The 13,644-nt window shown below is 40.6% G+C and overlaps 1 protein-coding gene across 5 annotated transcripts in view; it reads left to right on the top strand.

Moving 5' to 3' along the window:
• Window positions 1-13,644, top strand: part of ADAMTS9 (ADAM metallopeptidase with thrombospondin type 1 motif 9) — a 160,240-nt gene that overhangs the window by 83,055 nt on the left and 63,541 nt on the right. For all 5 annotated transcript variants that reach the window (XM_025456476.3, XM_025456479.3, XM_025456478.3 and 2 more), the window contains 4 exons: window positions 58-225; window positions 2,286-2,555; window positions 7,353-7,514; window positions 9,778-9,954. In XM_025456476.3, coding sequence (XP_025312261.1) covers window positions 58-225; window positions 2,286-2,555; window positions 7,353-7,514; window positions 9,778-9,954 — 777 coding nt within the window. The remainder of the gene's footprint in view (window positions 1-57; window positions 226-2,285; window positions 2,556-7,352; window positions 7,515-9,777; window positions 9,955-13,644) is intronic.

Raw genomic sequence — 13,644 nt, forward strand, 5'->3', positions numbered from 1 at the left:
TCCAGTGAATCATCGTTTCAAAATAACATACCTGCCTTATTTTACTTCAACACTCAGTGCTCAGCCACTTGTGGAAAAGGTACTCGGATGAGATACGTCAGCTGCCGGGATGAGGACGGCTCTGTGGCTGACGAGAGCGCCTGTGTAACCCTGCCTCGACCAGTGGCAAAGGAAGAATGTTCTGTGACCCCCTGTGGGCAGTGGAAGGCTTTGGACTGGAGCCCTGTAAGCGAGTGGATTCTTTGGAATTGGGAAATGACTGGGGGAACCATAAGCGGATAACTAGGGACAGGTCCCAGATGTCGACGGGTATTATTTTACAATTGGACTTAGTCTGTGATTTAAATTATTTTGCCTTATCTGTGTACAGCTGGTATGAATCTTAACCAGATGTGCAAGAAATGGATGTTGTTAAAACGTGTGAATCAGTATGTAGTTTACATATGCCCCATCCTGGTGGATTGAGTGGAAATATTCATGTTAATTGAGTCACATGAGAATATAATCAACAGGTGGAGTACCAAAAGGGCCAGGGAGAAGAGGGGAGTAAGGAGAGGGCCTCTTACCTTGAGTCTGGATGCCTCCTGTAATCCCAGACTCTTGAAGTCCAGTGGCTCTTGGCTTCCCTGTCAAAAGTGGGAAGTGGACCCCCCCCCCCCATCCAGTACCACGGGCTCGGCCTCCTGTGCACACCAGGCACCATCTATGGGCTTTTATAAAAGTAGAAAAACCTTTGTCGGGGCACCTGCGTGGCTCAATGAGTTAAGCGTCTAACTCTTGATTTCCACTCAGGTCATGATCTCAGGGTTGTGGACTGGAGCCCTCTGTTGGGCTCTGCACTCAGTGTGGAGTCTGCTTGTCTCTCTCCTTCTGTTCCTTCTCATGCTCCATCCCTCCCTCCCACTCTCTCTCCAATAAATAAATAAATAAATAAATAAATAAATAAATAAATCTATCTTAAAAAAAAAAGAAAAGAAAAACCTTCGTCTTCAGGCAGCTCCCACTTTCTGCCTTGCAAAAATTCCAGAACCCAGGAAATGCAAAGCTTAGGATAGATGAGAAGAGGCCATAAGGAAAATAGAGAATTAATATCTCAATAAATATCATAACATATGTATAAGTTTGAGCAATAGTTTCAAGAAAAGCCATGTAAAAATCTGGATCTTGACATTTACTGGCTGCATGACCTTGAGCAGTCTGGTTAAAGTCTTTGAGCCTCAGTTTTTTCTTAAAAGACCAAAACAGAATACCTACTACCTACCTTACAAGATGGTTGTATTACTTGAGATTGCTTATGTTAAATGCTTAGTACAAAGTAGGTGCTCAATAAATGGTAGATAATCTCACTGTTGTGCCTTGAGCTATCAGTCTGTCCATCCGCCCATCCATCCATCCATCCATCCATTAAATATGTCTATCTGTGCATCAGATATTTATAAAATCTTAGTGTAGAAAAAGCAGTGAACAGCAAATAATAAAGCCCAGCCTTTATGGAGATTACTCTGATGGAGGTTCTAATAAATGAACAAATAAAGAAATATATAGATATAGCAACAAACACAGACAAGTGCTAGAAAAATGTCAAGCAGAGTAAAGGCATAGGGAATTATGGGATGTGCTATTAGGGTGGCCAGAGAAGGCCCAACAGCACATTGAGCAAGATTTGAATGAAGTGAGTGAGTGAGCCATGTGGACATCTATGTTGTACGGGAAAAGGTACAGCAGGTGCAAAGATCCTAAGTAGGGAGTATTCTTGGCATGTTCAGGAAACATCCATAAGCTCAGTTTAACTGAAGTGCAGTAACTAGAGAATGACAAGGGATGGGTCAAGGAGGTAGCCAGTGGCCATACAGAGGGCCTTCCAGGCCAAGATGAGGACTCTGGACATTATTCAAAGTGAATTGGGAAGTCACTGGAGAGAATCATGATCTTTTATTGTAAGGGTCATGGTTTGTGATATGTGAGCAGATGTGGGCTGGGGCAGAGAATGTCAAGTTTGTAAGTAGGATCCCAGCTGAAAAGCCATTGCAGGCATCCTGGCAGGGGCAGGTGACAATGGAGATGATGGGAAGTGGCTGGATTGGGGGTGTATTGTGACTACAGAGCTGACAGGATTTCTCAGTGAAATGACTGTAGGGTGGAAAGACAAGGGAGCAGACAAGGATGACGCCAAGCTTTGGGGCCTGAGCAGCTGGGTGAGCAGTGGGCCTTTCGCAGAAAATGCACATTGATAGATCTGTGACAGCCAGTGACCAATCCTTTCTCTTTCTGGATGTTCAACGTAGTGCTCTGTGACGTGTGGGCAAGGCAGGGCGACCCGGCAAGTGGTGTGTGTCAACTACAGTGACCACGTGATTGATCAGAGTGAGTGTGACCCAGATTACATCCCAGAAACCGACCAGGACTGTTCCACATCACCATGCCCTCAGCGGACCCCAGACAGTGGTCTCGCTCAGCACCCCTTCCAGAGTGAGGATTACCGCCCCAGAAGCCCCGGCCCCAGCCGCACCCACGTGCTTGGTGGAAACCAGTGGAGGACTGGCCCCTGGGGAGCAGTGAGTATTCCCTGAAGTCTTTCTCTAACTTGCTTTCTTCTGTTTCACGCATTCAGCTTTTGGAAGCAAACAGATTAGAAACACCTTTGAAGCCTTTTTTCTCACAAGGGATTGGCATTGTACATTTTCATCTGTTTCAGGTGAACCCTAATGGGTTTGTTGCAGTCCCTGAAAAGGTGCCCCCAGATACTGTCTGCAGGCACCTACAAGCTGCCTTAGCTGGGGTTGGGGGGTGTCACAGCCGGGCAAAAGATCAAGTGGCTTCTAGGCCGTACTGTGAAGACCGTATTGATGAATCCCAGGGACTAAGGTGACAGGCAGCTCCTACCCATAAGGAAATTAAATGGACAGAGTAAAAGAAAAAAAGAGTAGTAGTTCATTGTCCTGGATTGGGGGGGAGGGGCAACATGAATCTGGATAATTCTAGAAGTACCATAACCTAATGGTTAACAGTACAGACTCTGAGCAAAGATGCTTCTGTTTTAGCCAAGGACTTACACTTTCAAATTCTGAGGTCTTTAGTGGGTTCCATATTCTCCATGAGCCTCAGTTCCTTGTTTGTGAAATAAAGTTAACAATAACCCCAGCTTTTCTGGGTTGTTGTAGGAAATAAATGTGATATACAAATAAAGTGCTCTGTGTGCTGCCTGCCCCAGAGTAAGAACTTTCTCATTATTCTTATCGTTGTCCTTCATGTTAGGAAGACCTTGAAAAATATTTAATATTCACAGAGAAAATATGCTTTGAATCTTTTTGGGTTTTTTTACTGAATAATTTCCTCCAAATAATTGTGGTATACTGGACATGTCTAATGGAACTGCAGGAGGGGTAAGGTAGAAAGGGACCCTGCATAGATGTGGGAAGTTAGAAGGTGTCTAAGAATCACTCTGGGGTCTTCATTTTAATTGTTTACTATTAGTTCCCTTCTCGTACCACTAATTGTGTTTAATTATTTATGAACTAAAAAGCATTAGAAGGAAACTCTCTGTTTCCCACGGTGGTTATGTTTCAGTAAATGAGATTTTCCTTTCCTGTGAATACTGATTAGCCACTGAGCATTTTCACCCACTGCAAGTCCTGGTTGTATGCAGAACATCTGCCACAAGGCCCAGGACCTTCTCTCCCATCCTCCTTGCTTGCTTTCCACTTTAGGTCCTTTGCCGGGGTTAAAAGAGATTTGTGTGCAAAGAAGTTAAAGAATGATCAAGAGAAGTAATCACTGATTGTCCTACAATGTTTCTGGTTGAAAAATTTAAAAACTCTCTTGTATATTCTAATGATAGCACTCAAACTCTTTAAAAAAAAAAAAAGTTAAATCTATTCTTACTTAGGACAACATTTGGAGATGATGCATTCTTTTAAAATTGAATGATCATGCCCTTGGGCAGTATTCCCAATTAAGGAGGATTAAGTAACCTTTTTGCAGCAATGGGCAATACCATTCTTTTCCTCATTGTGCCTGTTTTTTGTTTGGGGATTTTTTTTTTCCTAAATTAAGTGAGGCTGAAGATGGACTATGTGATTTTTTTTCAGCTCTAGCTTGATGTGGCTAACCTGGTCCCAGGAGTTTGTGGAATGTACGTGCATCTTTGCTTGGTGCAGTACACAAACTGTGTGATTCTTTCCTGTTTCCCATGGCAGGAAAAGCAGGAAAGAGTCCTAAACACTGAAGAATGGGAACCTAATGTTTTCAGTGGGTTGTGCAATAAAAGCCTCATTTTATAGTACATTTCTGCACGAACCTGAATCCTCTGTGAGTTTTTCCCCCATGTTACCAATCAGGAGTCTCTGGTTATGAACAGAAGAAAAGAAGCTGACTCAAGTGAAAATGAAATGAGCAAACAAAACTTTTCATTTGGCCCCTGTAGAGACAGAGAGCAGTGCATCTTTAGGGATCCAGCTCAGGAGTTGGCAAATCTTTTTTTTGCAAACAGCCAGATAATATTTTCTGTGATGTGGATCGCATAGTCTCTGTCACGACTAACCAGCTATGCTGTTGTATCACAAAAGGAGGTGTAGACAATATGTAAATGAATGGGCAAGGCTCTGTTCCAATAAAACTTTATTTATGAAACAGGTAGCAGGTCATATTTGGCCCTTATACTGTATCTTGCCAACTCCTATCTAGATGGAGCAGAAATTAGACTATAATTACCATAGGGAGTTTCTTAGAAGTCTTAATGAATCCCTTTAACTCTCATCTACCCTGCTCAGGATTCAGATCTCAGGAAAGTCTCATGGGCCTGGCTTGTTCCACTTGCCCACTCATTGACCAGGGAAGGGCAGTGCATTTTACTAGATAGTGCCACCATTGGGGAAGAAATGATTTCTTTAAGGAGAATTGGGCTGCCAGATATCAGGGGAAGTATCCTAGGCTGTAGGAAAAACATGTCTATCACTTCTTGCTCCTGCAAAGACCATTCTTTCTTTTCTTGGCCAGTGTGGATGATGGGTGCAGGTTTTATTCAAAGAAATGTTTACCTAGGAAAATATGTCATCTTAAAAGGACAGGAAGATTGCAGCAGGGTGCCTGGGTGACTCAGTCCAGAAAGAGTCTGACTCTTGGTTTTGGCTCACGTCTTGACTTTGTGGTTGTGGGATGGAGCTAGGCGTTGGTCCCTGTGCTCAGTGCAGGGTCTGGTTCAATTCTCTGTCCCCCTCTCCCTCAAATAAATAAATAAAATCCTTCTAAAAAATTATGGGAAGACTGTTAACAAAAGAAGTGGCAGGTGAAATTCTGTGACTTCGGATAGAACTAAGAATCTCTGTTAATTAACAGGAAAAAAATGACCAAATTGAACCTGGAGAAAAATTATGTAGTACACTTACTTGTCCTTGGGATTATAAAGACCCGAACAGGCCCTGGGTTTAGATAGTTCAAGACTGTGCAGTGTAGTTGCCTGGCCCCAGCTAAGCCTTATCTCCATCTCTTTGGTCAGATTTTCAGTAGGAAGCATCTGATTGGTCACTGGGCAGCCGTGGATTGGTTGGCCTTGGATCAAATGACCAGTTTTGCTCCCATCAGCCATATTGGAGGGATGGTAGCATGTGGTTTACAGAGCTGGTGTCTCCAGTAACTTTAACTGGACGAGGCAGTACATCCTGTGACTGGTGCTATGGGAGTTAACAGAAACACAAGTTATGGCACTGAACCATCCTTTAAGGAGCTTACCATTTCATTGAGGCAGTGATGCTCACAGATGACATAGTAAAAGCATGATACAAGATTGTATTATCAAGGGAAAAACTCAAGAGCCAGAATATATATTACAAATGTACTTACAATATGGAAGTTCCTTCCTAACATTATAAATTCTGGTCCCCAAAGTTAATTAAAATAATGATTCTGTAATATCTATTATGTCCTAAGCAGTTTAAAAATAGAAAATAAGTATGTTCAAGTTTAGAGTCATTAGATCAGAATCCTCAGAGACTAGAGATGGAATTTTTATAAATCAGAAGTTGCCTAAATGTTTTCTCAGAGAAAAGTCATAAATCCATTTTCCTGTTTTAACATTTTAAAATTAAACCCAATGTATTTTAAAGTAATGCATAATTTGTCCAGTATAAGCAGGGAATTTGAGCTTAGGTCCCATGCAGTAAGCCCAAAAATACATTCACAGCTTTATTTGGAAGAAGCTGACCAGCAAGAAGCATTGTCTGCAGGTGTTTTGAAATAACCCTGGTTTGAGCTAGAGTTCGGTAGAAAGTACAAACCTGTCATCAGAACCCAGCAGTAAAAAAAAAAAAAAAAAGTTGCCAGTGCAGTTAGAGACTTAATAAATTATTCATGGGAATTGCATTGCTTTGAGACTAGTTGTTTTCTTTTATAGGCAAACTGATTTTACATGTTAAGGGTCAGAGTGAAGGATACTAGCAAACACATTGGTTTTCAAAAGATAAGGGCATTCTGGAAAGAAAAAAACACTCAAGATGTAGATAAATAAGAGAACTATGAGAAGCTTGGGTGGGAAATTAGCTGAAATGCAAACATAATTCTGTGACAGCCATGAGAGAGAGCAGTACACAGAAAGTGCCCCTGAAGAGAGGCTTGTCAATATGGAATCCAATTAAAGTCCTTGGGGAAGTAAAAAATATATTAAAAAACATATCATGCTGCCATCAGCCACTGAAGTCAAGGCTATTGTGGAGGGAGAGAAGGGAATACTCCCTGTGAGGAAATGATGTCTAAGTGGCAGTCTATGATGCTGTGGGTAATTGAATGAGTTTAATATGGAAGCTCAATTTTAACTAGTGGTGTATCATTAAGCATATAATTTGACCTCTGCATTTAAAGAGAAGTCCAATGTTGGTTCTAAATAAGCACTTGAGTTTTGAAAAGAAGAGTTTCTCAGTAGACTGTGGTGTCTTTTTTTTTTTTTTTTTTTTTAGACTGCGGTGTCTGTTAACACCTCCGTACTTCTCAGGGACATGAAGGGGTTAAAAGGAGACAATAAATGGGACTGCTTTGGAAGTCACAAGGCATTATCACTCCTGGGGCATCTTTTGAACACCTGCTGAGGGCCTAACCTGTGCAAAGGAGAAGCCCTGTTGCTGCCATCCAGGTGTTGATAAGGGCATGTGCATGAGACGGCCCCACAGAAGGGAAATTCTCAAAAAAAAAAAAAAAAAAAAAAGAAGGGAAATTCTCAGGCTTGCTCTTTGCCCATCGTCCAGACAACTTGAGAACTCATTCTGTCACATTTGTCTCTGACTTTCCAACCAGCTATTTTTTACGTCCCTAAGGTGCAGATGGAGGTAGGGATTAACCTGCTGACTGACTTGTGATGTGTTCAGTGTTCCAGTACTTGTGCTGGTGGGTCCCAGCGGCGCGTGGTCGTGTGTCAAGATGAAAACGGATACACCGCCAATGACTGCGTGGAGAGGATAAAACCCGATGAGCAAAGAGCCTGTGAATCTGGCCCTTGTCCTCAGTGGGCTTACGGCAACTGGGGAGAGGTGAGAGACAGCCATCCATTTGTACATCCTTGGGGGAAAAAAAGCAGAGCAATTTTGCTGACCAAACTGTGCTGTTGTTCATAGCTTATTTTAAAGACAAAGAATGAGTTCTAGTGGAAGCTTCTGCAATTGAGATTAAGTAGGAGACCTGTCTTCATTCTGGACTATTATTTTAAGAGTGCGTTTATGATCAAGTAGAGACACCTTTTAAATACATGGGAGAGGAAAATTAGCAAAGCATGCAGATAAATGCTAGGTTGAATTGTTGGTTAACCTCTGATGAAAAAATGGATACTTTTAAGGTAATTGGAAACATGTGTTAAATTGGTCCAAGAAAGCATTGCCATCTTTTTCGTAGTTTTGGGGTGTTTGTGATGCACTCTTGTTCCCATGGCATATTTAAAATCCTTGATGAGACCAAATCCTAGTATCTCTAGTCCTTGATGAAACCAATATAAATAGGTGCTGTTATTCCCATTGGAGGTGATGCATTTTTTTTGATGATCATCTCTTTATTCCTACATTTCTTTTTTTAATTTATTTTTTATTGGTGGAGGTGATGCATTTTAATGATGGGAGAGAATAATTAGCTGAATAATATCAAATAATAAAATTCTTCAGCTGTTACCTTTTAAAAGTGGCATCCGATGACCAACGAGGGGCAGTAGAGTGTTTGGAACAGACAGAACTAGATTCCACTCCCAGCCCTGACTCTTAAAAGCTTTGTGGCCTCGGCAAATTTTACAACTTTGCCAAATGTCTATAGCATCGTCTGTAAATGGGCATAATAATGGCACCAATTTATGACTACTCTCTGACATAGTGCGGGTCAGATACCTTGCACATAGTCTTCGATCAAAGTTAATTGCTATTATAATAGTGGTAATCATTATCATTACTACTACTACTACTGTTTATTGTTAGTATTACTGTTATTATCAAATGGGGTTGTGAGCTACTCTTCTGTGTAAGGTTTAGATGCTTATTGTTTTGTGTGTAATTAACCAAGGCTGTATCTCTCTACTCTTGAGTCCACAGGGAGAGCACATATTTAGAGCTTGTTGCATTGGTCTGTCTTGACTGTAAAATCTATAAAATAAAACATGAAGATTAACATCTTGGAGACCCCAGTGCCAAAAGAGGGGAAAAAGACAAGTGAGATGGATGGGCATGTTAGTTCACACTCCTGGCTAACCGAAATCACGTGTCCACATTTCACATAATCCAGTAGTCATAGGCAGTCATAATGGAGCGTTCTGTTGACTTTCGTTGACAGTACGTCATTCTGGAGGGCTTTGCTGAAAGGCGGAAGGGAGAGTCAGGCTTCAAGACTCATGTATTATGGGTTTCCCAAAACTCCTCACAGAGTTATGTCCTGCGGGGCCTGTGATTAAGCTTCTGTAATTGGACCAAAGCCAGGAGAGTACACGCATTCACTGGGATGCTTGCTGTCAGCACAGACCAGATCATTCCAAATTCTGTGGGAGATCTGGCCTTGACACAGCAGGAAAGCCAAATGTCAGTGTTCCTGGATGTGAGCACGGCAGCACTGTCCAAGAAATACAACTTGTTCCTGCCTCAGAAGTTTGGGTCTAGCCAGAGTCAGAACTTTATCCAACATTCCCACCACATTGTTTATTCACCCCGGGGACAGTCATCATTATCCTGAGATTCGGAGAGAGCGTAAAATATCGTAACGTCAAAAAGATCTATGGAGATTGGCGTCACAGAATAGCCAAAAGTTGGTGACAACTTCTTAGAAGTTACCAGAAAATAAAACCCACTAAGTCATTATGTCCTTTATTTGGTACTGGGTGGTTTGGGGAATTTTATTTGTTTGTTTGATTTTTTAGTTTCATAGCCATCAAAGAAAAGGCTGTAATCTTATGCTACTCACTTGCTATTGAATTGACCTTGATCAAGTTAATTAACTTCCTTTAAGCTCAGTTGTCCCATTTATAAAACGGGGCAGATAATTATAATCTCCTCTTGATGACAGAATGCCATAATGTTAAAAAGTATTTAGTCCAGGTGAAGAGGAAGCACTCAATAAAGAATATTTACCATTAAGATAGACAGTTCCATCCTATCATATATAATGCCTTGGTAATAGGACGTAGGTCTGCCTAGAGACTGACCTTGCCCAATGCTGTGATGGAGAATCTGTTAAGTTTCTGGTTAAGAAACTGTTCTTATGGGAAAGAAAATATAATTTGTCATTGGCCGTTCAGAGTGACCACAGCATTGCTTTCTCCTCTTCCAGTGCACTAAGCTGTGTGGTGGAGGCTTGCGGACAAGACTGGTGGTCTGTCAGCGGCCCAGTGGTGAACGGTTTCCAGATTTGAGCTGTGAAATCCTTGATAAGCCTCCAGATCGTGAGCAGTGTAACACACATGCTTGTCCTCAAGACGCTGCGTGGAATACTGGCCCTTGGAGTTCGGTACGGCCCTAACTATTAATGTTTGTTAACCAAACTATCTTAACTAACATACCCAATTCCAAGGTATTCTGGGGCACTCCTCTGCGGCAGATGATTGTCATACACTCAAGGGCATCCCTGAAACTGGGCTGTGGTCTATGGTTTTCTTCATGTTGACACACAACAGAATTAATTTTTTTGTGATTTTGCCAAAGTGACTTTACAGAATACATGTACCTCATAGAGGCCTGGGGCCAATGTCAAGGAGTAGCGTCTGTTTTTTTAGAAAAGCAAGACTGCGTATATAGATATTTCAAAGAAATGGAAAAAGTTCATGTAGTTATTAAGCTCCAAAGTGATTTAAGCAGACAACTCAATAGCAGACATTCTTTCCTTTCCTAAACTACAGGAGTTTTGACTTTTGGGGAAAGATACCTGTGTATTGAGGCCAAAGCAATTTTTTCTTCAGTGACTAATTTGCCTCTCTATGTGACTCGGGTACAGCTCTCATCACAATGACCACAAAGGTTGTACCCACAAAATACAGAAAATATTCTGAAAATGACCGACAACAGTGGACTGAGCGACTTGGTGCCTTTCAAGGTATCCAAAATGTTCTCTCTCATTCCCCAAGACACAAAGCCCGTCGTTTGACGATTTTTTGCTCTGGTTCTAGGCTTCACTTGCTATCTGCTTAGCTGACACTGTGAGACAGGTTTGCCACTGTAAATACACTATGCAAACTTCTGGGGCAGCTCCTGGCAAACAGAAGGTCGCCTATATCAAAACAATACTTTGGCTAACGTTGTGTTATAATCTATGGAGCCGGTAGGGCTATTTCATGGAAATAGAGACAATGTGTCTGTAAATATACTAATTGCACTGAATATGAGTTTAGTATTACATGAAGTCATATCCACAAGCCTTTTTTATTCCTTAGGATTCTGAGGAAAAGTCTTAACTATTCCTGAAACCAGATAAAGAGCAGATTAACTGAAATGAAGTGACCAATACTGTTGCTTCTAACAGCCGAGGGTTTCAGGGTGTGAGACCGCATCTGCAGGTAGAACCTTGCTCTATAACCACTGTTCTTAGCATTAAGTAGAAGCCTAGAAAAATTTAGAGTATCATCTCTACTGGTACTATTTAGCTGGGCTGTAAGGCTTTGATTCACAAGCTTAAGAAATGCCATGCGGAGTCAGATGCATATTCACCTGAAGCATTTTGTCTGTAGTACTGGCACCCTCCCAAAATGAACGTTTTGAAAAAGATCAGAAACGACGATGGAATGTCAGGAACATCTTCTGGCGTTCCCAACTTCCCTAAGTCACCTATGACATATTTTTCATGAAATTTTCCCCCTTGAGCCCATTATATTTTTACCTGTTTACTTGGCCAACAGCCACACCACATCAGAGTTGTGTCTCAGAAACTACTCGCCCTCTAAAAAGTTGTTTTTCTTTAATTTTAACAACAACAAAAAAAATCTAACCTTCAGAGGGGGTGTGTGTGTGCATATACACAGACATAGAATATAATCATAGTATATACTGCATACATATATGTGTATATATACACATTATACACAATGTATAACATATATTATATGGGCTTCCATAGCATTCTCTTCCTTGAATGTTCTCTAAATACCACTCATTTTTTTTTACACAGGATCACCATCCTCTCCCACAGATATTTTCTTAAGAGCTTAAACGCTTAAATTTTTAAATCTGATCTACTAATTTAGCTGAAAACTTTAATATTTTTATTATAGTTGTTTTTCTTAACTCTGCACACAGTTTTCTGAAACACACACAGAAAAAGAGAGAGAAAGAGATGCTAATGCTCAATTATACACAGAAGAGAATACGTGGATTTTTAAAATATCTTTGCTGCCAATATGATTTCAATGCTTCCTTTGTAAAGTGATCGTTATTCGAGTATATATTTAAATGCCTCTAGGAGCAAAGCCACTTGTGCAAGGCTTCTAATTGTGATTTTTAAATAATGAAATCAAAAGCATTTTATTTAAATAGATACATCTGTAATATATTACTTAAATATATGTGTGTGAGGGCAGTCATTCAGATTCTTACTGTAGGACTTTGATTTTACTTTTATGTTGGTTTTTGTGGATGCTTTGGTACATTTCTGAGCAATTCTAAATTTAAGCATACCTCAGTGAATCGTGTTAATAGCCATAAAGCCACTCCTATGGTGCTTCATCATTGCAACTGACAGTGAAATTAACAACAAAAAGTATATTTGAGGTGCTAACACGTTGCTTTCTCTTGAAAGCAGACTCGATTTATTAGAGACCAAGAGTAGCAATTAGTCCTTCAGTAGGTTTGCTTTCTCTTCCCAGATTTTCACACTCTAGAGATAGTGTCCAGAAGCAACTACTGTGTGAGTAGGTCTTTTCCAAGGTCAAAATGGAGATGGCCTCATTCAACAATTGTTACTAAGGAGCAATATTTAGGAAAGAAATGCCAAATCACCATTAGCATGGCTGCCAGAGCCTCTAAAATGAGGCTTTGGTGAATGTCGGGTTCAAGTACCCATTTAGACCCTTACTACTGGCTCATGTCATTGCAGATTTAGAATCATAATGGTGAAAAACGTCCTCCAAAAATCCAGCCTTTCCTGTCCTCTTTTGAATGTGTCCTTGCACTCTTACTTGGTAATGTTCTGATTTCAAAATGAGGCTCTTACACCAATACACCTTTCTGTTGGCTCCTGCAGCCAGTCCGGGGAGCAGACTGAGGAGGGAATGCACACGGCCCATCACTAGACAATATGTTGGAAAGAGAGCTCTGTGCTATCAAACCACAGCAGAAAGTAGGTTAAAAATCCACAGCATTCTACAGTATGCAGATCCATCGAGATCATTAAAGTAACAGAGGTTGCAGGTGATGTCATCTCTCCAAGCTGGTCCTGTAGCATTCCCCTCTGCAGTGCCCTATGAGTCTGCTTGCTGGTCATCCTGGAGACTGTGGTTCTCCTTAGGAGAAACTGCTTGTTTGGGTTTTTCATGACAAACCTAAAAGTGTTCTCTGAGCCTTGCTTTAGGTGCTTTGGAAAAATGCTTGTCGACCCGAATAATGAGAATTTATGAGCTCACAAAGGAACCGTGCTTTTGTTTCTGCCTGGCCAACTTACGAATTTGTGTCTACCTCATTTTCATATTAAAGTTTGCAGCTTCCTTAGGTAGGAAGAGAAAAATGTCTGACAACAGTATTTTATCACCTCACTGCATCTATCTCTAGCAAAAATAAAGACTGTAAATATCACTACCATACTTTCTGAATACAGTTTTGAGCAGCCGAGCCTAGTATTATCTGAATATTTTGAGCAGTACAGATTTCTATGTTTATATAATAAAGCATATTTATTTTTCCATGTTATTTAATTTTATATACAATGTTTAAAAATCAGTGTTTATCAGCAGACTAAAGGCAAATAGGCTATGTGAATTAGAAATGCATGTATATGTTTCTCTTGGTTTTAAAAAGATACATTTTAATTTTGTAAATCTGCTCCACCTGTACGTCCCTCTCCCAAATCTGAGTGGCCACCTGGCAAGCTTTATGTAATTGGGTAGTTTAAAATGTGTATTTTAAAGGGATCCTTAAAAAAATTCTGAATTGGTGATATAAACAAAAATATACGAGGCTTAACATTTTGTTGGTTTTTTTTTCTTTTCCTCGTACT

This window comes from Canis lupus, chromosome 20 (genome assembly GCF_003254725.2).
Source record: "Canis lupus dingo isolate Sandy chromosome 20, ASM325472v2, whole genome shotgun sequence".
NCBI classification, from domain to species: Eukaryota; Metazoa; Chordata; class Mammalia; order Carnivora; family Canidae; genus Canis; species Canis lupus.